This window comes from Elgaria multicarinata, chromosome 1, assembly GCF_023053635.1.
Source record: "Elgaria multicarinata webbii isolate HBS135686 ecotype San Diego chromosome 1, rElgMul1.1.pri, whole genome shotgun sequence".
Classification (NCBI taxonomy): Eukaryota; Metazoa; Chordata; class Lepidosauria; order Squamata; family Anguidae; genus Elgaria; species Elgaria multicarinata.
This window is the reverse complement of record NC_086171.1, coordinates 133,969,450-133,993,729: the sequence shown is the minus strand read 5'-3', so window position 1 is coordinate 133,993,729 and position 24,280 is coordinate 133,969,450. Positions and strand designations below refer to the sequence as shown.

General features: G+C 39.2%; 1 protein-coding gene across 1 annotated transcript in view; it reads right to left on the bottom strand.

Annotated features, from left to right (window-relative positions):
• Positions 1–24,280, bottom strand: part of ADGRL4 (adhesion G protein-coupled receptor L4) — a 113,415-nt gene that overhangs the window by 2,950 nt on the left and 86,185 nt on the right. The window contains exons 11-15 of the mRNA XM_063137030.1: positions 22,858–23,058; positions 21,874–22,094; positions 20,010–20,076; positions 3,348–3,439; positions 538–706 (exon numbers count right to left, since the gene is read on the bottom strand). Coding sequence (XP_062993100.1) covers positions 538–706; positions 3,348–3,439; positions 20,010–20,076; positions 21,874–22,094; positions 22,858–23,058 — 750 coding nt within the window. The remainder of the gene's footprint in view (positions 1–537; positions 707–3,347; positions 3,440–20,009; positions 20,077–21,873; positions 22,095–22,857; positions 23,059–24,280) is intronic.

The following is a 24,280-nucleotide window of genomic DNA, read 5'->3' as shown; positions in this document are numbered from 1 at the left end:
AGATTCGACTATGAGAGCTGAATGGGCATGAATTTTTGCTTATTCAGCACCACTCCGCAGCAGGAGGGACCCATACAGCTCTGCCCACGATGACATGGGTTGAAGTTAGAGTTTTTAAAGGGAGGCTGGCTCAGTTGGTTCGGAAATTCAGTTTGGTGATTGGCTTAGGGCAGGGATGGGGAACGTGTTGCCATCCAACCGTTGTTGGACTACATCTCCATGCTCCCTCACCATTGGCTTTGCTGTCTGCGGCTGATGGGAGTTGTAGTCCAATAATATTCTGCACTCCTGCTCCCTTGTCACCAGGTTGGTGGGCATCTTCAGGCCTGAATGTTTTGGGTTGATTTGTCCAAATGAGTCAAAAGAGAACGTTGGGATGCTAATAACTTCCCCACCCCACCCCATCTAAAAAACCCTTTTTGGTCTTCAAATTCTAAGCATGGTTTTGGTTTGAGCGTGTGTGCACATTTAACAAAATATGCCTAAGGGGAAAAAGAGAGAGAGAGAGAGAGAGAGAGAGAGAGAGAGAGAACTTACTTTTCGTGACAAAACACAAAGAAATATGAAGATGAAGAGCCCTTGAAATGCATTGAAGATTGTAAAAAGATACGCTGTGACCACTGAGCCCTGGATGACGTGGAGTACACCAAAGATCCAGGTAGCGCCAAGGAGAAAGAGGAGAGAAAGAGCCCCACGTGCACAAGACCTAGACAGAAGCAGAAGAATTAGCATTTCCCTTCTTTTCTTCTATCGGATTGTTATACTTAACAAAGCATCATCATCATCATTATTATTATTATTATTATTATTATTATTATTATTATTATTATTATTACTATTACTACTACTATTTGTTATTATTATTACCACTACTGGTATTATTTTGCAGTTGAGAAATATTCCCAAGAACTGCATTGCAGTGACATGGTTTCTACTTTAGGGTGTGCTGTAGTGCTGTTACCAGAACGATCTCTTCCTCTTCCTTTTATAGCAAAATCACTGAAGAAGGAGTAAAACTGGATGGCTTTTAAAACACTGGCTGTCTTAATCTTCAAATCTGTTTTCTCTGGTGTACTGCAGAGCCATATGATTTGATTTTAAATCTACTGTTAGTGTAATTCCCCAAGGTAAAACATATGTCTGTTATGAAGTATACCCCCTAAGAAACCTTGGAAAAAATGTATAGTATGCTCTTAGGTCAGCACATGTGCATGACATCAAAGGGATCTTTTGGCTGTTTCCCAGTTTCAGCCTCGGAGATAGTGCTGGCTGTAAAACCAGACTTTCTCTTTATAGTAAAAGGATTTTGCTTTTGCAATGCAAAAGAACTTTAAATTGTTGCAGGGTTAGAATACTGATGCCCAAACAGCATACAAATCAATTGCCTGATCTCTCTCGTACACACACTCTCACTCTTTGTTACATTGTAATAGAAGTATGCCCAGCTTTGCTCATGGACTCTGACAAATTACACCATGTTGTCTTGCAAATAGGCTTACTGATTAGTTTATTCTTTCATTTTCAGTCCAGCGGTTTCTGGACTCCCTTTGCACAAGAAAGCTTCCTCCCACCCCATCTCCACACTCTCGTTTTGGTGTTGCTCCCTCAGACGTGAATAAATTTTTGACTTCATTAGAAACAGCGCACTGTGTGAGCTGATAGGGCGAGGAACAAGAGAAAAGTGATCAATCAAAGAATTGCTAAATCCTAACTATAAATCTAGTGCAGTGAGTTGAAACTGCAGGAGTGTTCCTAAGCAACAAAAACAGTAAGTTGTTTTCAATGGTCCCTGTAGCACACTCCAGGTTTTCCAGCACAAACGGTTTTCAAGGTCTCTATAAATCAGTTTTAAGGAGAATGAGTTGATGGAAAAATCATGGCAGCCCATGAAATGAAGGAAAATAAAAATCTGGGGAAAGAACTAAATGACTAATCCCTGCCCCCATTTCTGTGTTCCCCCCAAATAAAGGTGAATCATCCTGAAAGCCAAAGCCAAAGAGTTGCGTTTGTAATCCCTATTGATTTTGATGGAAGAGTTAAGCACATTCACACTGAGCTCTCCCTTACTGAAATAAACTGGGCTTTGGCTGCAGGCTTACCTGGGAGTAAATCCCACTGATCTTAACAGGACTTATTTCGGACTAAACATGCACAAGACTGCACATGTTCTTGGATTGGGCCTCAAGTTGGTTGCTTCACAATGATCAAATTTGCAGTCAGGGAAGGAAAATAAGGGTGGAAAGCGGAGGTGGCATACAAACCACGTAAGCTACTCCTGCCACCTACGCTTGCAAGGTTCGGAGGACATGACCACCTGTTCCTGGCAAGGATAATTATGGACATTAGGTGATGTGTAACTAACATATGCAGGCAGAAAAATAAGCCACCGTGTCTTATTTTTCTTCCCCGGTTGTGCGAACCTGCCCATAATGTTGCATTCTTTATCAAGAACAAAGATGGTAATTCTATTTGAAGCACAGCTTTCAACAAACTGTCTCACCATCAAACTCTGCAGAAAATATTCTCACTCAAGAATTTTAATAAACTTTTTAAAATGGACAGGTAGTGTAATTTCCCCCTCAAATTTCCTGGCCCTTTATGCTTTGTGGAGTTATTCTTGCTTCAATGAAATCATCCTCTTCCTCTAAATTTTGCAGTGGAGTTCTCCAATCAAAAAAATGTGTACAAAAATATGGATATTAGGAAAAGTTACATAAAATGCATTATGTTAGGAAAGTTGCTTGCAAGAAATGTGAATATTATGCAAAAATGGCTACAAAAATGCTTGTACCCAGAGAAATTTGCACAAAAGTACTTATGAATTTTATTTATTTATTTATTTATTACATTTATATATGGCCCCATAGACAAAGCTCTCTGGGCAGTTTACAAAAGTTTACAAATTTTGTTCCTATCCCCACTCCAATTGAAAAAATAATCTCAATGTTCTTATGTAAGACGGAGAGATTCTTAAATTCAATCCAATCCAACATAAGATTGCAGAAAAGAGAAACCGAAATTAGCAGATTCATCCATCCCTATCCAAAACAGATTGAACTTCGTGGGACTTAACTTCCAAACAGACATGCCCAGGATTCCACTGTTAGGCTATAATCTTATATCCACATACCTGACACTAAGTCCTGTTGAACATAAAGGGACCTATACCTGAGTACAGTTGCATACGATTGCACCCTTAGGGATTGGTCAGCAAGAGAAACTCCTTAATACAATTTAAGATAGATTTTCCTTCTTATTAAACAGTAAACAATTGCTTCAATTTAAAGAATTACATTTGTTGTAAACTTGTTAAAATCTACTGATGCATTAAAGAAGTTCAAATTTACCTTATGTTTTCATAGCAGCTAACTTCTGGTTTTAGCATGGCTGTTTGTTGAAATACTTTATAGATAATGACACCAAAAGCCATCAAATTAACCTGGAAAAAAATATGTTTTTTTTTCAGTTTAGCAAGATACTTGCTGCAATTATAGCATTATTTTAATGTTAAAAGCAAACAAATCAAACATTTTTGTAGTGTTGAGATGAAAAAGCCACTCTGATCTATTTATATTAAACAACGAAGAGTACTATAGTATAGTAACATTGGTCAAAGAGGATTGTAACTCTATAATTGTTAAAGTATATACATACCAAGCAGTTTGCAAATCTTTATTGAGTTTATTGGTAAATCACTTTAGGTTTCCAGATCAGAGTTTCACCCCAAAGTGTGTATATGAATTGTCTATCTCACCTAAATAAAAATTATACAGCTACTTAATTCAAAAAACATTTTGATCACTTATACTCTATTGCCTGAAAAATAGCATTAGTGTCAATTTTTTTAGAAGGATGTTTTGTAAATTTGCATGGTTTTTAGTAAATATGTTGTTGTATATTGTATTTGGTGGGATTTTTAAAATTGTATTACTCTTGTAAATTGCTTCAGGGCTCCTTTTGGTTGTGTGAAATAATACATAAATGTAATCAGCTAAACCACACTGGAATATTTGGGTAAAAGTTACAAGATAAATATTTGGGAGGACTTCACAAAAAGTCTTAAAACTAGTTGTTGTTGTTGTTGTTGTTGTTGTTATTATTATTATTATTATTATTACCATTTATATTCTGCCTTTTTTCTTCCGAGGAACCCAAGGTGGTATACATAATCCTCCTTCTCTCCATGTTATCGTCACAACAACAACTCTATGAGGTAGGTTGGGCTGAGATTATGTGACTGCCCCAAAGTCACCCAGTGGGTTTCCATGGCCGAGTGGGGACTAGAACCCAGATCTCCCGACTCCCAGTCCAACGCCTTAGCCACTACTTATTATGGCCTCAGTATTAAACTTTTTATTTGTTTCACCAAGAACAAGCAATGGTCAGGAAATTATAAGAGAGAGAGGCATTCATTTGAGAGAATACATGCCAAACGGTGTGTAAGAACTCCATCACACCAGCGTTTTATTGCACTTTCATCCTGCTTTGTTTACTGTTTTGCCCCATGACCCTCACATGATGTCGTCCCTGTCCTGCAGTCATCTCGTCTCTTCCCCTCCATTTTCTGTGTTTTTCTGGAGTGGGGAAAGTGTGGTATTTTTTTATCCATGTGGGATAAAACCACCCTTCCATCACTGTGTATTTCTGTCATTGCACTATGTCACAGAACGTCCCTTCTTGGGGGCATCTGCGTTGAAGGACAGTCTTGCTGATGAAAGAGGAGGGTGGTGGCAGTTCTCTTCTAGCATGCCAAGTCAGTCAAACAGATTTTTGCTGCTCCAACCCCACTCTCATTGCTCTATCATCCACCCGTTTCAATTTCCTTATTTTTTTTTTTGTTCCACCGTACAAGGTGCCCAGCTGATGAAACGCTAAATCGCTAAACTTTAGACAACAAAAACAGAGTGAAAGGGGGGGGAAGTTGCCCACATCCGTCAGAATGTCCATCAACCACAAGAACCAATGAACTGGAGGGGGAAGGAGAAGGGGCGGGCTAGGGCGGCAATACCAGAAAGTGTGAGCCAGCGCAGGTGAAAATGTAAACAAGGTGAAATAGCGCAACAATGCATGCACATGAAAGTGACCAGCGCTTGATGCGCTAATGAAACGGAATTGGAAATCACGGGTGCATACCAGGAAAAAAAAGGTGTGATGTATAATTGTGTAACAATTATAGTTACACAAATCCAGCGTGAGCCATGTCATTGTTCAGTAGCCAGAACTGGCTATTTCACTTAAACTTGGCTGATTACTGAGACAAAGCTGGTCTCTGACACAAAGACCAGGTATTCTTATTTGGCTCTGAGCCAGAAGAGAATTCAGGGCTTTTAATGCTCACATCTTCATTAAGGTGAACATCATAAGCTATTAGTCTTGTATCTAAGCCCTGAAATGACAGGTCTCAGTAATATTTCCACTGTTGAATATATATTATGTAAAATATAATAAAATAAGACTTAGGTGAGGACGAATCTAATATCCTACATTGAGGTATAGAATAGACTCTTCTCACCTTAAGAGAAAGTAGCACTCACACACAGGACATGAAGACTTGAAAAGAAAGAAACAGGGTGTTGCTAGATAGGTTACGTGTCAGTGACATTTGCTCAATAAAGTGATGCAAGACTGTTTGAAGTATAGGTGTCTGATCAGATAATCACAAGCAGCAATTCTTCACGAAAGAATATTCACAAGCTACAGTAGACCAGTATAGATTTTTTAAAACAAACAAACAAACAAACAAACAAACAAAATCTTTATATTCTGAAGTTTGCCTGCACCTCCATCAATAACAACAGCATTCTCCTTAGACAAAGGTTGCCAGAAAGCTGCTTCTGAAGTAGGCTTTGGTGCTTTATAAAAGTTATGCTAACACACAAAGGATCACCAACACCTTCATAGTCTCCCATGCTTCACTGATGAAAGTAGGAGCACTACTTGCATGTGTATTGTATTCTCAAGATGAAGAATCGCTGCCTGAGTTTCCTTCACCCTGTTCCACTTTAGATCTCTACACATATTCCATTAATGAAGTATGAGAAATTGGTTCATTGTGGACTACAATTTACCCCTGTTACTGAATGCAGACTGAAATGCAATCTGTAGTATAAGCCCATACTTTCCTGAGCTTGCAATGCAAAGCGATTAGCGGAGCAAACAACAAAACCAACCCCCCCCCCCGAAGTGTTCAAAAGGGTCTGCACTAAAAAAAAATGTGCATGAAAAAATTAATACCTTTCAAAAATGCACACAAATATGCTTTAGTTGATAGGAGTAAAATGCACAATAAATTCATACATTTGGAAAAATATGAACAATTTTTCAAGCTGCCTCTCCCAGTAACATGAATTGAGCTCTGCCGGGGAGGCACTTTTGGTTATACCATCACCTAACGAAGTCTGGATGAACAGGGCCTTCTCGGTGGTGGCACCCCAGCTTAAAATATCTGTGGCAGCAAGAGCATCACTGGAAGTGGCGGTTGCTCTTCCTATCAGACTCTATGGTTGCTCCAATTTTTATTTTATTTTTTGCCGAAAATAACTCTGGTGCTTTCGTCAGGTGACATGGAAACCATTGTGGATAACTGCCAAACATCTTGCAGAAGGTGGTGAGCAGGCATGGGTCATCTATCTGCCGTGGGGAGAGAATTCTCCCCTCACATGACATGATAAGCAACCATGGGCTGCATTTTTGAGTGATTCATGGTGGCTTAGTGTGTCATCTGAACAGGGCCTACAAGAATGACGTGGAGTTTGCTTCTGCATGTGCTGCTTTGTGGGTGCTTATCTGTGTACAGATAAGCACACACACACACACACACACACACACACACACACACACACACACACACACGCTGCAGGCCCCTAGGCTTTGGCCCCCAGATCCAGCCCTAGCTAAGGGTTAAGGGTGAGTCAGATAAATCACATTCCACCATTATAACCAGAAAGTAGGGGGCAAGGTTTTTCATGGCTTATACACAGAAAACGGCTTTCAGGATTGATCTGAAACCTGGCAGTACAGCATAGGTTTGTGCCATTTTTTCAGATAGAAAGGGTAAGAAATTGCTTATTTCTAGGAGTTTCAATTTAACAAGTGACCTCCAGCAGTTTGACAGGTATTTTCAGGTCCCACCATAGGTTTTGCCATAGGTTTCTTCATTTCTATTGTGTCTTTTGGGGAAAGATTTGTTGTGTCAGGTCAGGGGGAAGGTCTAGTTTGTGTTTTGCCCTAGTAGGAGCAGAACATGCTTGTAGTTTATTTTTTAAAATGTGATATTTGAGGGGGGCATTTTATCTTCATAAGGTTTGTTTACATGTGCTTTTCATGTTGGCCAGGAGGGAGGGGATTTAGAATGGGGGAGAGCATGGCTGGTTACCAGGGAGATGGGAGAAAATACGTAAAGAAGGTAGTACTTTCTAGTAGATAGAGTAGTCTATCTACTACTCAAGTTTCTAAGGCACAAGTTTTCTGAATAAATTTGAAACTGCCCCCACTCCTCAGGGAAGGAGAAAATTCTCAAAAATAAAGGCTAAATATAAATTAAAGCCTGTGCTCTTTAGATAAATCCAGAAGTATGCTATTTTTTAGACACAACCTGAGTTCAAATAGTGTTTGAACAACCCCACAGGAAATATTGTCATGGCAACTCCAGAGTTAATTCTGTACTTAACTTGAAGATAGCTAAATTATGGAACTACATGCAACAAGGAAATGACTGTGGTAAAGAATTTAACAATTTCCAAATAGGAATTAGGTATCAATATGAAATTATCTTGAAGAAAGTTGATTTTTGTGTGCCTCTACATGGTCCTAACAAGGTCTAGGGTATGACTAGGGTGACCATATGAAAAGGAGGACAGGGCTCCTGTATCTTGAACAGTTTTATTGAAAGGCAAATTTCAGCAGGTGTCATTTGTATGCCTGCAACACCTGGTGAAATTCCTGCTTCATAACAACAGTTAAAGCTGCAGGAGCTATACTAAAGAGGTCAGGGCTTATGTAGGTTTAACTGTTGTGATGAAGAGGGAATTTCACCAGGTGCTGCATGCATACAAGTGACACCTGCTGAAATTCCCCTTTCAATGAAACTGTTCAAGATACAGGAGCCCTGTCCTCCTTTTCATACGGTCACCTGAAGTGTAACAAACCGGATACGTGACACAATGTTCATCAAGGTATGGAAAACAACAACCACCTTGCACATTTTAATCACTGGTTTGGAATGTACATATGTCTTTTAGAAGTCCTTAAGTCCTTAACTGCTTTGAATAACCATTGCATATTCTTAGAGAGGTGAGTACCCACACCTGTTTTTCGTTTGTGGTCTTACACCATCTGCTGTAAGTGGGTGAGAAGTTGCAGTATACTAAAGGGAGAAATAAAGTTGGAAACTATAAGTCTCCGAGTTTTACATACACTAAAAACACTCATGAAAACAAGATACTGCTGGACAAGAGCCAACTAATTCTTATTGTTTGACAAAGGAAAAACCTTTTCCTTTACAATTTAATATACATGGCATATTCATGTTCCTCTTATACAAAAGAATGTAGCTTTTACCCCAAAGCCACCCACGTGATTATGGTCCCAGTGGTGTGATTTTTCTACTTGTGTAAAACCTACTTGCATAATCTGCTATTGGATTCATTATGTGTGCTGTTGATGATTATGATTGTTTACTGAAATGCCTGCTGCCAAGTTATTCTTTCATGAGCCATGGCGGTGTGGCGGTATCAGATGATGATTTTTGGATGCTGTTAATGAGGCTCGAATGGGACAGTCAGTGATCTGACCTCTGGGGCAGGGGCACAATTTATTTATTTATTTATTAATTACATTTCTATACTGCCCAATAGCCGGATCTCTCTGGGCGGTTCAGTCCATTTGCCAATCCATTGGCAAAGTCTCCTGCCTAAGCCCTGCTGAAATAAATGGAAATTCCTAAAGGATGCAGTCACTTATGAATGGAAGGAGCCAGACAAGGTGGGATGAATGACAGAGGCTTATATGCCTGTGTTCTTCCTGAAGTGCATTTTAATTTAAATGGGTCTTTAAGCTAACTCTCTTACCTTGCTGGGACGTGGATCCATGGTATCTCCTTATCTAGCCCCGCCCACTGGCACACTCACCTCCCTCTCTCTCCACTTTCTTCCCAAGGTTGTAGATCAGACCTTAGGAGAAGAGCTTCTTGTTGTGTCTGGGATGAGTGGGGTGGGGCAAATCCCCTCTTGCATTTCTTCCTCTGAGGTTATAGCTTTGTCTATGGCTAGGGAAAGGGGAATCTCCTGCATCCTGGGGCCACTCTGATGCCATTTATGGCCCATAGGGTTGCTCCCCTGAAGTGCTTTTTGCTCATCTGTAATGTATATGTAAAAATCTACATTGGCTACAATATACATTAGACTTAAAGGTATTTTTATATGCTTAGCTGGCTTGGATAGGAGTAGATCTCAAAACTCTCTGTAAAACTCTCTACTGCACCTATTGATGGGAGAAAGGCAATGTCAATCTTCAATGTGGTAAGATGGGTGTCAGTAGAGTAGATTATGTTTTGATAAAGAGCATGGGAAGGCAGGAATAACCGAGTATTGTTTAGTAGCTTAATAGGCAAGGTTACAATAACATTATCCTATTGGGATGAGAAGCCAGGAAAATTAAGTCTTACCCAGACACCCATGAGAGCCAATGAGACTTCTTTTGAGAGGGGGTAAGAACGTAAGAAGAGCCATAGTGGATCTGACCAAGGGTCCATCCAGTCCAGAACTCTGTTCACACAGTGGTCAACCAGCTGTCGACCAGGAATCCACAAGCAGGACACAGGTGCAACAGCACCCTCCCTCCGATGTGCCATGTGCCATATAGGCTTACTACCTCTGATACTGGAGGCAGCACATAGCCTTCTCTTCCAGAAATTTGTCCAGTCCCATTTTAAAGCCATCCAAACTGGGGGCCAATTTGGGAAGTCTCAAATACAGGCAAACCCACCCTCAATGTGAGTGAATTTCCAAAAAGAAAGGTTTCTGCTCTCTCAGGGAAATGCATAAATAATAAGCAAGAGAGAAGTGGAGTGATAATATTCCAGGAACAGCGAACTGACTGAATGTAGATTCTCAGATTATGAGAATATGAATCCGAATTCTTTCCAGTTAGGAAGTCAGGATTCTTTCTAGTTATCATTCTTTTGGTCCCCAGTTACAACTAGGTGTGCTATGAGGTTTGAATTTGTATTTGTTTATTAAAGCTTTTCAAACTGCTTGATCCCAAAGGCATTTGTCCACAGCTTGCTTATATTCTTTGGGTTATTTGGTTCTGCAGCTTTCTGTGTAAACAACAAAAATAAAATATCTTTTAAATGAAAAGCTATTGAACGCTACAGTATACAAAGAAATCTACCAATGTACTAACGCTACTGTGCCTGTTTACAGATGGAAAGAACAGCAAGTATGAATCATTGTAATTCTAAGTTCCTCCAGAGAGAATCACAAAGCCATATGATATCCTAGTGTGTTAGATTTTGCATTAGGATCCATGACTGAGTTGTAAGACATCCAGACAGCTCCATATTGAGCACACATCTGAGGAATACAAGTTATTTCATCTTCCATTGGCAGTTTGCTTAAACAGCTGGCTTTGAATGTGTTTCTTGCCTTATGTCGGCATACAGGAAGAAGAGCTGAATTTTGATTTGCTCAGCCATAGCCTTTGTTGTGGAATTATCCAAAGAAAGGCCACAAGCATCTAGTAGCTTTCTGAAGCAAGTTTTCTGTAGACATTTTTTTTAAAAGAATACCTTACATATTTTGTCACACCCAGCTTCAAAGGCAAGACATTTCTCTACCCTATTAATGGTTATGGGAGAATTAGTAGTGTGTGTGTGCGCGCGCGCATGAAACTGCATCCAATGATGGAAGGTTAGGTAAAGGTGTACCTCAGTGAGAAAGGGTAGGGAAAGTAAGGATGATTACTGGGTGGCAGGATAATCATAATATACTATCTTAGGTGAATGATAGAAAAACTGGAATTTTGGATTAGTTAGGGATGCGAGAGGATTTAATAAATTTCGTTTTCTGGTTTTCGCTTGTTTCCTTCCTTTATTTTCTCATACAGTCTACTGAATAGTTGTGACAGGATTTTGAGCTTTTCTAGACAAGGGCAGGCTATTAATCTGATTTATCTACTTTCAATTTTGTTGCAGAATTGAGATTCGAGCTCTACACAAAGAGCTTTTCCTTTCCTATATAACCTCTATGTGGCGCTGTGCTATTGTAGAATATCACAATTACACAAGTAGAAAAATACATCTTTTTTGCTTTCACAAATACTCCATACTCCATTTCCCCCACTGATTTTATTTATTTATTTATTTATTTATTACTTTTTTATACCGCCCAATACCTGAAGCTCTCTGGACGGTTCACAAAAATTAAAACCATGAAGAATATAATAAAACAACCAACAATCTAAAAACACAAATACAAAATACAGTATAAAAAGCTGTATTTTTTAAAAAAGCTGTACTTAAAACACACACACCCAGAAAAGTGCTCTTAAAAAACAGAAGTGAAACTGGAAGGTCACGTTGTCATTAAAGAACCTGTAAACAACTGTGAGTAAAGTATAATGAGTATACAATGAATACCTCATGTAGAATTTTAACCAACCCATAATTTTTAGGGTGGGCTAAAAATAAGGTGAAATAAAATGATAACTAGAGTAAAGGTGAGCCAAAGTAATAACTAGAGTAAGCTGTGGTACCTTCATATCTTTGTTAAACTTTTTTTTTTACAAATGTCATTGCTGAACACCTTGCTCAACACCTAAAACATGCTCACGTCACTCTGAAGAAGATAAATGCTTCAAGCTGTGAGAAATCATGTTAGGACAAAGAATTTGCCAGATATATTTTTATTAATTTTGCGGTTAGGAAAGCCATGAAAAATGGAAATGGAAAAAGGCATGTTTTCAGGGAGAGAGCACCATCTGTTAATTTGGGGTTTACCATTATGAGAGGAGGTTGAAGGTTTCCCCCCTCCATTTTCTTGCACCAATCATGATATAGAGTCTTTCTAATGAGCACTGTTGGGAAAAAAGATTGTTGCTTCCACTGGCCAATAAGGGTGGCTATCTCCCCCCCCCCCCCAATGCCTCTTGAACAATGCTACATCATGATGATGCATCACTGTCATTGGACTATTCTGTGGGACATTCCAACACTGCTGGGCTGCTAGTTGCAGCCGTATTGCTGCTCCGAGTGGTGGCAACACTTTTTTTGGTGAAAGGAAGAAAGTGGAAAACCTTCTATTGCTTCCTCTCCTAAAGTAACACTGAACCTCTCTGATTATTAGATCTTTCACTCCCTGATGAGAAAATGACCCCCAATGTCTCCAGGGAGTCATGTTTTACTAAGTTCCTAGTTACACAAACGTGTATAACAGACCATGATGCTGATTTTTGTTTCTTTTTAGAAAAGCAGCTTGGATCTCCTCCTCCTCCCTCCCAATCCCCTTTCCTTTTGTGTCATGTCTTTTAGATTGTAAGCCTGTGGGCAGGGACTGTCAAGAAATACTTTTGTAAGCCGCCGTGAGAGCCTTTTGGCTGAATGGCGGCATAAAAATCCTTAAATAAATAAATAAATAAATAGTGGTGATGGTGAGCAGAAAAATAGCAGCAGGAAGAGGAAGTTAACTTTTTACATACTGGCCATTTGACCCCTCTCAAATTGCCTCACAACTCACTTTTAACTCTATAGGGTTTCAAATGAATGTTTCCAACATACGTTTTATGGGAGAAGAGCTTCTAGGGTGTGGGTGTAGGCAGTAATGGGAATATACAAATGGTAGTGGGAAAAGAATTAAGAGCGTAATCAGACAGGAGAAAAATTGTGGTTGCCTACCATTGCTTCTCTGTCCCCGCTCATGTCCTACAGTACTTCCTCTTTCATCCTGGAGAAGAAAGAGGAAGTAAATAAAGACCACATGGCCTATTCAGGGCCATTTTTATTGCGCTGCTTTTCCTCCACACAGCAGGAAATGGCGGCACATCCTGTTTCCTAAAAAGAAGTTGGATTAAAAGGGGTCCATTTTGTGATGGAAAAAAAGGCAAGAAGGAGTGAGAGGCATGCGGAAGGTGGATGGCATCATCTAAAGGACATGCAAAAAACCGTGAGTGGGCAGTAGTGAGCGTATGATAAAACACTTGTCTGATGAATCCCTAAATGTCTCCTCTCACACACCACATCACTTCATTCTCAAACACTCCTTCTGAAACTGATTTTCTAATTATTATTATATTTAAAATGCTTCATAGCTCCAATACTGCACTTGTACTTAACGATCTGGTTCAAACTATAAAACAACCATGATTTTTAATAATCAGTCGTTTAGGACTGTGTGCTTGTCCCCACAAGCTTGCCTGCTTTTGCTTCTATTAACAACTCTAGAACATTCCTGGATTGTTTCATTCCATGCAAACCTGGAAACCTGGGTTGTCTAGATTTTAAACAAACCAGAGTTACTCCCTTTGCTGTTTGCTTTGTTCTGACCTTTTTCATAATATTCCTGGATTGTTAATTGAAAGCTGAAGTGGTGAGTGGGAGGAGTCAGTGTACTACTCTATCTCACACTCAACCATCAAGTCATGGGTTAAACAACCCTGGAATTAGCTGTGACGCGTGAACTGCGTCAGTGCATATTTGGCAAAAAGAAAGCCTGTTGAAGTGCTATCCGTTGAGATTATAGGTAAACAGTGTTTAAGATTTTTTTTACGTTTAAAATAGAGCAGAAGAATACCCTGACGTTATCTGATGGAGTAAATATATTAGTGCTTGATATTATGTAAAATAAATCTAGATTTAGCATAATGAAGCATAATTTTTAATTGAGTGCTAAGGGTTTAAAAATACACAAAACCTGTTAATGCATATGCAACATCTCTGTGTTGACTTTGAGTTATAGTCTCAATGGAATCCATCTAATCAATTAATCATAGTTTAGGGGTTTGACTCATGGTATGGAGGCGTAGTGCTTGCTCTTATAAGGTGCTAAGCTGTTTGCCTCTTGCAATTTTTCTTTGTGCTATCCCAGCATTTTCAGGAAGGTACTCTGGGCTACATGTTTCAAACTGGAGTTGTAAGCAGCAATTCCTCAATGACTGGTTTGGGAACACACCTGCTAAAGCTGGTGAGGGTACTGCATAGTATGTCATTACAATTCCCAACTTTTTCTTAATATACAGCAAAGCCCTAGACATGCTTACTCAAATTAAGTGTCACTGGCCAGGACTTACTCCCTGGTAAGAGGGTATAGGGGTATTGCAGTCTTCATGAATCATGCACAAATGGTCCCATTTCATTCAATGGGATTACTTTGACATGTATTGTTAAGCCAAGCCTTAATTCCTTCTATCACTGAGGTGAGCTATGAAAACGTGTATATTTATGATGCTCAGAATGTTCGGTGGAGATTCTGTTTGTAGTTTGCTCTGTTCTTTCCATTTTCATCATATGTAACAAAACACATTAGACCTGCTTGGAAAAAAATGAATTTGCCACAAAGAAAGGAAGAATGTTATAACAATAATTATTTTATTTTATTTATTTATTTATTACAGTTTTATACCGCCCAATAGCCGAAGCTCTCTGGGCGGTTCACAAAAATTAAAATCACAATAAAACAACCAACAGGTTAAAAGCACAATTACAAAATACAGTATAAAAAGCACAACCAGGATAAAGTTAAAATAAATTAAAATTAAAATTAAATTGCTTGGGGCAGATGCTGTATAAACAATCCTTCATACAATGTACTGTAACTGAAGAATTCAAAGAGCACTTGTATGAATATCAGCAAAAGGAGGGAGAAGAGGATGTGATTTCCTCCTTCTCTGATATAAGAATATTGAAAACTAACTGGTATCAAAGCTGCTGAAGGATTAGACCCTTTGTGACTCTCTATTTCTACAAAGAAGAGCCAGCCTAGGAAACTCAGAGCTAATTCTAAAGATTTTGACACACTACTTCTGAGACAGTTGAGTGTTTCTCATTCAAAACTTCAAAACTGAAGCTCCCAAATCATCCCTTTCCTACTTTCTCAGGCTCTCGCTCAATAATTGATGAAACCATCTATATGCTGAAGTCAAATCTTAGAAAAACAGGAATAGTGTGTGTGTGTGTGTGTGTGTGTGTGTATGCATGTGTGTAAAAAAAGATGTCTCCTGCTACTTTTTTAGTCACATAATTCCTTTTTAAAAAAAGAAACCAAACCATATCATATTAGATAAGGCTCCTTCAAAAATGTCTGATGTTCAGGACAGCTGTATAGGCATCATTCTCCCCGATGACCCTTATTATCAATGTTAGAATTAACAAGCTTGAATTCTGATGTGCAACCTGGCATGAATGAAGAAAGCTTTCTACCTTTTGGCTAATGGGTGGGTAAAAATGCTGCTTCAGTGCTGCTTTAGTCAGGGCAGAAGAGACTTAAGTTGATAATTATGCAACAGTTTAAGCTGGAAAATGAAAATGTATGCCATATTAATTGCCCGAAATTGCTCACAAGCTGGCAGTCAAACAATGAAAGGTATGTCTGCTGTCTGGTTTCTCTCATTATCATCTCCCAGATGAATACACCTGCCTAAATTGTCTAGTTATTTGTTCTAGTTTGATACAGTACTGGAAAATATTTAAGAACAACAGGAAGAAGTGTTAATGGGGTGGAAATAAAATGTTGAGGATTCTGTAATGGCACATGCATAATATATATTTTAAATTTTTGTTATCTGTGGGGAGGGTAGTTTCCAGAAATCAAGTTTGGTGTTGTAGCTAGAATATTAGAATTAAACCAGGGAGTCTCAAGTTGAAATCCCCATACAGCTAAGATAGTCAATTGGCGATCTTGGGCCAGTCATTCTCAGCCTAACCCACCTCACAGGGTTGTTGTGAGGATAAAATGCAGGTAGATCACGCATTCCATTTTGAGTTTCTTGGACTAAGGGTGGGATAAGGGTGAAATAAATAATAAAGATAGTATGGGCACAACCTATCTAAAGTGAAGGGCTTTTCAAAAGACGCTTTGAATCCAACAGGAGAAATTTAAACATGTGCTTAACTCACCCACTAAAATCAATCTGTCTTTCATGTGCTTATATTTCGCTGGTTTGTGCCCTTGGTGAATATGTGAATAAGCCAGTTTCCATGAGCACATGGTATGCTGACGGCACACAGACTGAATGGCATAGCAAACTGGTTGTATGTTTCCCAAAATGCCCTCCTTTCTGAATTCTTTGGTTTCATCACTGGAGAGCTTCACTCAAACTTTAAACCTACATTTTACTAAGAGTAGGGCAAGATCTACGCTATTGCTTCAAAACAGTTTATAACAGTTTTGACAACTGTTGGGGCCCAGGACACACAACGTATACAGTTTCCAAAATGTTTTCAAAGTGTTTTATCCTGCTTGGTGTAAATCTGGCCTAGGATGGACAAACCTGTCAGTTTGCTTTCTCTGACATTCAATTTATTTATTTATTTATTTATTTTAGAATCTCAATTTCTCTGTCCTGTTTATGAAGAAATTTACTAATTTGAGTACATTCTTATATAAAAAAGGAATTGATCCCCCCCACCCCCAAATTCAGTTGGTTGCAGGACAACCAACTGAATTTGTGTATTAAAAGTTTCCCAACACCCCTCCCCCTCACATAGTAGTGTTCTTATCTGGAATGGAGCCCTGCGCCTACTCTAGAGAAAAAATGGGGGGAGATGTAGCTGTTAGACATACATTTAAAGTAATGTCTTTTTAGGTGCAGGTCTGTGATGCAGCAAGTATTAGATATGACCTTGTGAGTAATTTAAAACCTATTTTGGGAACTGTGTATGTTTGAGAATGACCCCAGCCCTTTGTGGGATCACACCATTTCTCTTTGTGAGGACTCCATCTGTTGTCTACTGCTTTCTACCTATGTCTCTTTGACATTTGTATTTTAGAACCCATGTGCAAATCACTGCAACAACCAAAAGAGCCTTGTGGCAAATGATCCTCAGTCTGTTGGCAATGTTTGAGTGTGGATCACCATATGGATCATCATTTTGTTGTGATTTTTCATTCCATGCTCCTCCAAGTTGCTTATAGGGACCAATATATTCTCACCTTGAACATTTTAGATGTTAAGATGCACAACATGATAGCAGCAATCCACATGCTAAGAAGTTTAAAATGCTATGGCCAGGGTTGTGTTTTTTTTTGCCACAGAGTGGCAGTTTTTGGTGACATTCCTAGCCTTCTTCATGTATTACTTGCATTGTTCACCCGTTAGTGTGGCCATCTGCAGCAAAGAAGCCTATGGACGACCAGCAGTTCATGGGTAGGCTTTCACTCAGTTGGGACACTGGTGCCAGCAGGTCTCCTGGCTGCATAGAACACTGACATATAAGTTCCTTTCTTATAGCTTGTCCAACATGTGGCCCCTTCTCGGTAATCTCATGATGACACCTTCATGTGACTAATGCATGAAGAGGGATCCTGTGGCCAGTGTATCGCGTGTGTTCTTTCCATGTGTTAAACAGTGTACTTAATTTATCCTCTTTTCTGTTAAGTAGTGGATACAATGGTAGAATAGAAATTGACATAGTTGTACCTTAAGCTTTTACATCTCTTCTACTTGTAGGTCATAATTATTCTTGCAAGCATTCATGCAGGCAACTTTTCTTTGTTTCCCAACAGCTTGTTCTAAACACATTATTCATATATGCGCAAACACACCACCCTGCTTGATTTTGGTGCTTTGGTCTAATCTGAAACGTAGTCTGTGGTTCTAAAGACTGCAAGGCGAAACAAGCTGGGAAAATTATCTTTAGCTTGTGGCTTGTTTTACAAAGGTTTAAAGCACTCCTTTTCCCCCAAAGCTCAATCTAGCAAATCTAACTCAGACCTTTTTATGTGTATGCATTAAAAGGATACAAATAAAAATGGTTGATTGGATCAATTATAGGCCAGTGGCTTACACTTCAGAATTCTAATGGTACCTTGGTATTAATGAGCAAATATCTTAAGAAAAAGAAAACACCTGTAGAAGAACAAATGCTGGGTGATAAATGCCTAAGTGTTCAGCTTTTATATCCAGGGATGTAATACTCAAAAGATCTGCCTTAAACAAAGTATTTCAAAGAAAGTAATCCAAATCAATCTATACGTATACTATAACCCATGTTCTTAATAACTTATGTTCAGCTCTTAAGGCATTTTATAACGCACACACACCACACACACACATAAACACACAGAGAGACTTTGCATTAAGAAAAAGGCCCATATAAAATATATGTTCTGGATCCAAAATACTAGGTGACTAGTTCTGCACTCCCAAGCAAACTTTGGATTTGTGTTTCTCAAACATCATATCCCCATTGCATAACCTCTTTTGAAAATGAAAGAAATTGCAGAAGCAATTTGATTTATGGCATGGAAGTCTGCTACTCAGTGCACCACCTTCCTCACTGTTTAGGAGAGTACTCTAACACTTCTGAGCAGACTTTCTAAGAGCAGAGGGAAGGAAAATTTGTGAAAATGGCCTCTTCTGGCCCCTTTCTGCCAATAGGAACATTCTCTGCTCATGGGATCTCTGGATCCAAGTCTATATATTTGTGAACCATTTTCAATACATTAAGTCTGCTAGTCCAGCAATATTTAACTGTATTTGTATTTTTTTAATAACTCTGGAAGATAATCCTGCCAGTCCCATCTTAACTAATGGTAACTTTCACTGTAGTGTGTGTGTACGTGTTGCAGTACATGTCTGGGCTTCTGGATCAGGATAAAACATCAGAACCACTTGTCCCAAATTCTTATAATCGGAAAAAGATTGTACTAAAAACATACCTATATATTTGACTATGAGACTGGCAATAGATTCATGTATTTCACACAAATACAAAATGTATTTTTAGCTGCATTGTATTATCAGTTAAATAATGAACAGACGTTACAGCTGAATTCTCAAGTTATATCCTCCAACGTAGCAGTGTGCCAGGGCTTTTTACACTAGTGCTTTTTATTGGTATTGACATGCAGTGATAACTGTTGGGGCACATTAGGCATTCTGTATACCATATTTTCTAGCATAATTTCACTGCATTTTATTGCGTATTATCCAAAATACCACGAGGTCATTATACACTGTGTTCACTATAAATGTGCAAGATGGACCTAGCACCATTATGACAGGATCGTATCAGTATGACACAAGGTGTAGATCTGGCCCTGCTCTCCCAACATTTCTTAGTTGATCTCCATCCATTTTTACATGTGTATCTTAGGAAACCACTTCATGTCCCCTTCACAATTTTTATTCATTTTTAACAGGACACCAAATGTTTCCAAAAGATCTGGCCTGAAAATATTTTCAGTAGGAATTAAGAAGTCTCCTTTCCGAGCGGAAATAGAGGGTATCAATTCTTGACTTGCCTGCTTGTATTAAATGGAGGGTTCTTGTCTCTGATGTCGCAATTTTGTTTAAAATAGCCTTGATGATGGCAGGGTACACGAGAATGATAAAATCATAAAGATGACAGCCTAATCTTCAAAGATGACCGATCATAGATAAAAGATTAAGTAACTCAGCATTTGAAATACCAGATTATCTGTCTCCTGGCTTCATGTCTGTGTACACCTCCTGCTGAGTTCTGCAGAGATATCACTGACATGTAAAGATGCTACATCTTACACTCCAAAATTGCTACAGAGAATTCTGTTCCCTCAAGCCATCAGGTTGAAAGAAACAGCCCTTCCACCGAAATATTAGCTAATCAAACATATGAATTTCAGACAGGCGAAGTACTTAGGCATGTAACAAAGAAATGTATTTTAGCATGGTTCTTTAAAAACATCTCAAATAGTTATTTTTGCCACATAATTAGCACTCACAGTTCGGCTGGCAATGGGTTAGTGATTATTACATACCTTTTTTAAAATCAATTTTATATACCCCAATAAAAAGAAAAGAAAAAGCATACTTACAAGAATTATTAGACATGCTGGTCCTATAAAACTCCATATAAAGTTATTCTTTGTGCTGAGCCAACATCTGAAAAATAAACAGGATATAATGCTTTGAAATGTGTTTATAGATTAATCCCCCTTGTCCTGAGAATCAGGTGAAATCCTATTTCAATGGGGTGATGAATCCACTCTGGGTTTCATTCAGAACCAGTTAGAACTCTAAAGAAGCTATGCAAGATTGCTGAACCCATTTTGGGGGTAGGGTTCAGAACTTCGGATAGCTCCTTTAGAGTTCTGACTGCTTCTGACTGAAACCGAGATTGGATACACTGCCCCACTACAATAGGGGTCACCAGCCTCTACTGGGCTGAATCCACCACCCCTATCTGCTAGAAAGTTTCCAATCCTGTAGGACCCCTTAGTCTGGTAAGTACGTCGTTAAGTGAAGCTGCAAGGCTCATTTCTGGAATCCTAGACTGCTGATCATCTAATGGTATGGTCATGGACACAGATGGGTAACCTGGTGTTGTCCAGATGTTTTGGAACACAATTTGCTTGCAAGGCCAATGCTCAGCAATTATGGGCATTGTAGTGCAAAACATCTGGACAACACCAGGTTGGCTACCCCTGGTATAGAGGGTGTAGTTTCACCCTTAAACTGGATTCAAAGGGAACACTGAATGGAATATAATGAAGGCAAAAGGAGATACAAAACATTAGGCAGCATAATTATACAACTGGGGGTGGGGTAGACTTAAGACAGCTGCTTTAATCAGCATATCGTTATAAAGCCTGACATCTTCCTTATCATACAATCACAATGATTTTAATGAAATTTGGCATGGAGAATATACTTAGGAAGGGGATAATCTGGCCACATTTCAGAAAGTTCTCAATTCCTCCATTATAGCAGTTTCCCATGTTGTCTACTATGTCTGGACCCATCAATAAGAGAGAGGACAAAGCTCAGCAAGAGGCAAACCAGAGAGAAGAGAATTACAATAATCAAATCAGGAAAGAATAAGAGAATAAATTAATGTTGTTGCCATAGAGAGAGTTTAAAAAGGAGAACATTTTATTATCGATGTTAAAATGTTAGAAACAAGTATTTCTTCAGTAGCTTGAATAAAAAAAGGGAGAGGAAGAGACTCGCCATACATAGGGAAATACAACAGAACAGGCAAACTAGGCAGAGTGAGAGACAAAGAACTATGTATAAACAGAGAAGAAAAGGGGCAGGCTACGCCTGCCCAGAGCTGGCTCCTTCCCATGAAATGAAGGGAGGAGCTCTTATAGATTTGACAGCTAAATTCGCAATTTAGATTATGAGTCTAGATTATGAGTGACAATTTCCACTGGAATCCCAACATGTCTTCCCCAACCAAAGATGGTAGATGTGTGGAAGCAATTTTCCATGTGCCCTGATGGATATGACTTGGCCTGAAAAATGGGCTGTCTGTTGATAATTTCCTTGATCCATTATTCAGGCCTCATGAATGTTTCTGGACGTTGCAATGGGAACATGGTGAAGGAAGGCAGCTTAGCACCACCACCAATCACCTCTTTGGGGTAGGAGACTAAATACAGGACACATTTCCGTTTGGGGAGAGGGAGGAATGCAGGTCCACATTCAGGCCTCGCATCCCCTTTGTAAAAGGAGAGCACTGCAGTCAAAGCTGTCTGCGTCTACCAGATCTTGGATGACTAGCCACACATTTCTAGGATGGCTATTTGCCAACAGTGCTCAGGCAATTTGCTTTTACGTGTTCCAAATTTCATATCGGAAACATGCTCATGCTGTCACATCCCAGTGGGTTGATACAGGAACATGCTAATGCCAGAATTCTCCATAACTAAAGCCAGCATGTAAACAGTGACCTACACATCCGTTGTTCCATAGTATTTGTATCCCAGTGCAGCAGAAATGGCAACCACCACTGCTGGGCTCACATAGCCAAAGATATAGAAATTCTTGTGTAGGAATCCTTTGTTGTAGATTACTCCGACAACAATGAGGTACAGGTGAATGCCTTCAATACACATCCATGCAAAGGCAGCTAGGAGGAAGTAATGGAGTAATCCAGCAGTGATTGAACAGAATAGCTAGAAGGGCAAACAGAGAAAAGCGTAAGTGAATAACATAAAAAGGCTTTGTATATTGCAATACAGGTGAAAAATGTTATTGCAGTACAGATGAAAAAACCCTGTTCCACTGAAAATTTGTCTCAATACAAAAACACCCCAGCCCTGTCATTACTTTTCTGTAAGTACATGGAAAAACACAGAGCCCATTTCATTTGAAAGCTCAATCCACGTACACATTTATTTTGCCCATACACGTATAATCACATGAAATATATGAACTGACACAACAGACTATATAAATTACATATGACTTATCTGTTATGCTTTCCACCAAATGGATACAACCCTATATAACCCCCCCACCCCCTCATAGGGATGTGTGTTAGCTAGCAGCATTTTTCTACGCTGGCAGAAGAACAACAGGACAACTCCCATTGAAATAAATGGGCACAACTTCTCCTGAACCATTACTGAGACATTGTCAATTTAAAAACAAGAATCTGCTTCCATTTTGCTTAATTAAGGTCCCCATTCTCGAAATAGATTATGGGCAGCAGAAGACCTATTCTTCTCTATCAAAGGGCTCACATTTTTCTGAATGGGATTGCCTGGAAGTCTTAGATGATGATTTTATATTCACAGTGAGTCGTGTCTGCATACTCCAATGTCAACATTCATATTAAGCCCGGGAAATGCTACACGCACCTTTGAAAGTGGCACTTTAGAGCGTCTATTTGCGTTCATATTCAAAATGAAGAAATGATAAGGAAAGGGTACACACCTTATTACTGTTCATGTTAATTCCAACAAGAAAAATCAGCTCTGCCAGGAAAAGACTGCAACAGAGATTTTTATGAATGGTTGTTCTTGTACTTTGAATTTCGCTGAAGAACCAGAATGTGAAAATGCACACGGAGAGGCAAATCAACGAGATAATTATTCCGAGCTCAGTGATTCTTGTAAGAATGGAATCTTTGACTTTCTGGAAATAGAAATGGTTATATATTGAAGAGAATAGATCAACAATTGCTCAAAAATCCTATTGGTTGTTCCTCCCCTTCCCTGCACATCTTTCTCTCCCCCCCCCACTCTTTTTTTGTGTGTGTAGAATGATCATCAAAGTTAATGGCCCCATTCAGAAGACACCTTAAACCACAGCTTAAACCACCTTTATTCAGACACCTTTATTCAGCTTTAACCATGGTGAATAAAGCAAAAATTCTGAACATGGCCTGGCTTTCTGGCTTCACCACCATGGTTAAAGCCATGGTTTAAGGTGTCTTCTGAATGGGGCCTGTCACAACACAGGCCTCACTCACCAGGCCTTGTTGCACACAAACCCTCCTCAAGCCAAGCGCCACCACTTGAACAACCTGAAGGTAGGTAAAACATAACCTTTCCCTCATATGAGAGGGTAAAGGCTGGAATTTGAAAAGATTTTACTGTGTATGTAATAAGCTGAAGGTTATATAAAAGGTGTTTACTGTAGTAACTGTAGAGCAGGTGATAAAGCCAAGCAGACACGTGGTTTGAGGTAACAAAACAAAATAAAATGTTTATTTTTGTTTAACAGATCTTAGTTACTTCAAATTCAAGTTAACCTGCTTAATCTACTAGTTTTAATAATAACAGTAATCTTAAGTCTCTTAAAAACTTATCTCCTTTCACTCTCCACACCACTGACAATCCTAACTGACACTACCAACCAACTAACCAACAGTTATACTCCTTCCACGGCATCATCAGCCATACCCACTCAGTCCAACATTCTGCATTCACTAGACATACAAAGTCAGACATACATAAGGGAACAGAACTGTGGGGTAATGTCACAGGGCCATTGGTAGGAACACAGTACAAATTTATAAATAATGTCAGTAAAATTACCCCATGCCATGTATAATGCTCTGAAAATCAGAGCACCTTGGTCCTGATCCCCAGCAGGCTACATGCACGCTCTTGTGTGTAAGTTAAAATTCTCATCCCACCTGAAACATATGATCAGCACTGAACACCTTTCTCATGGTTGGGAGACAAGGAAATTGGTTTTTTTAGCCCCTTATTATTGGCTAAATCAGCACTTGGCAACCTGTTGCCCACCACTTGTTTTGAATGACAACTGACCATTGGCCATGCTACCTGGCACATCACCCCAAACATATGGAATTCTCCAGGTTGCATCTCCCAGGCCTAAAGCACATATA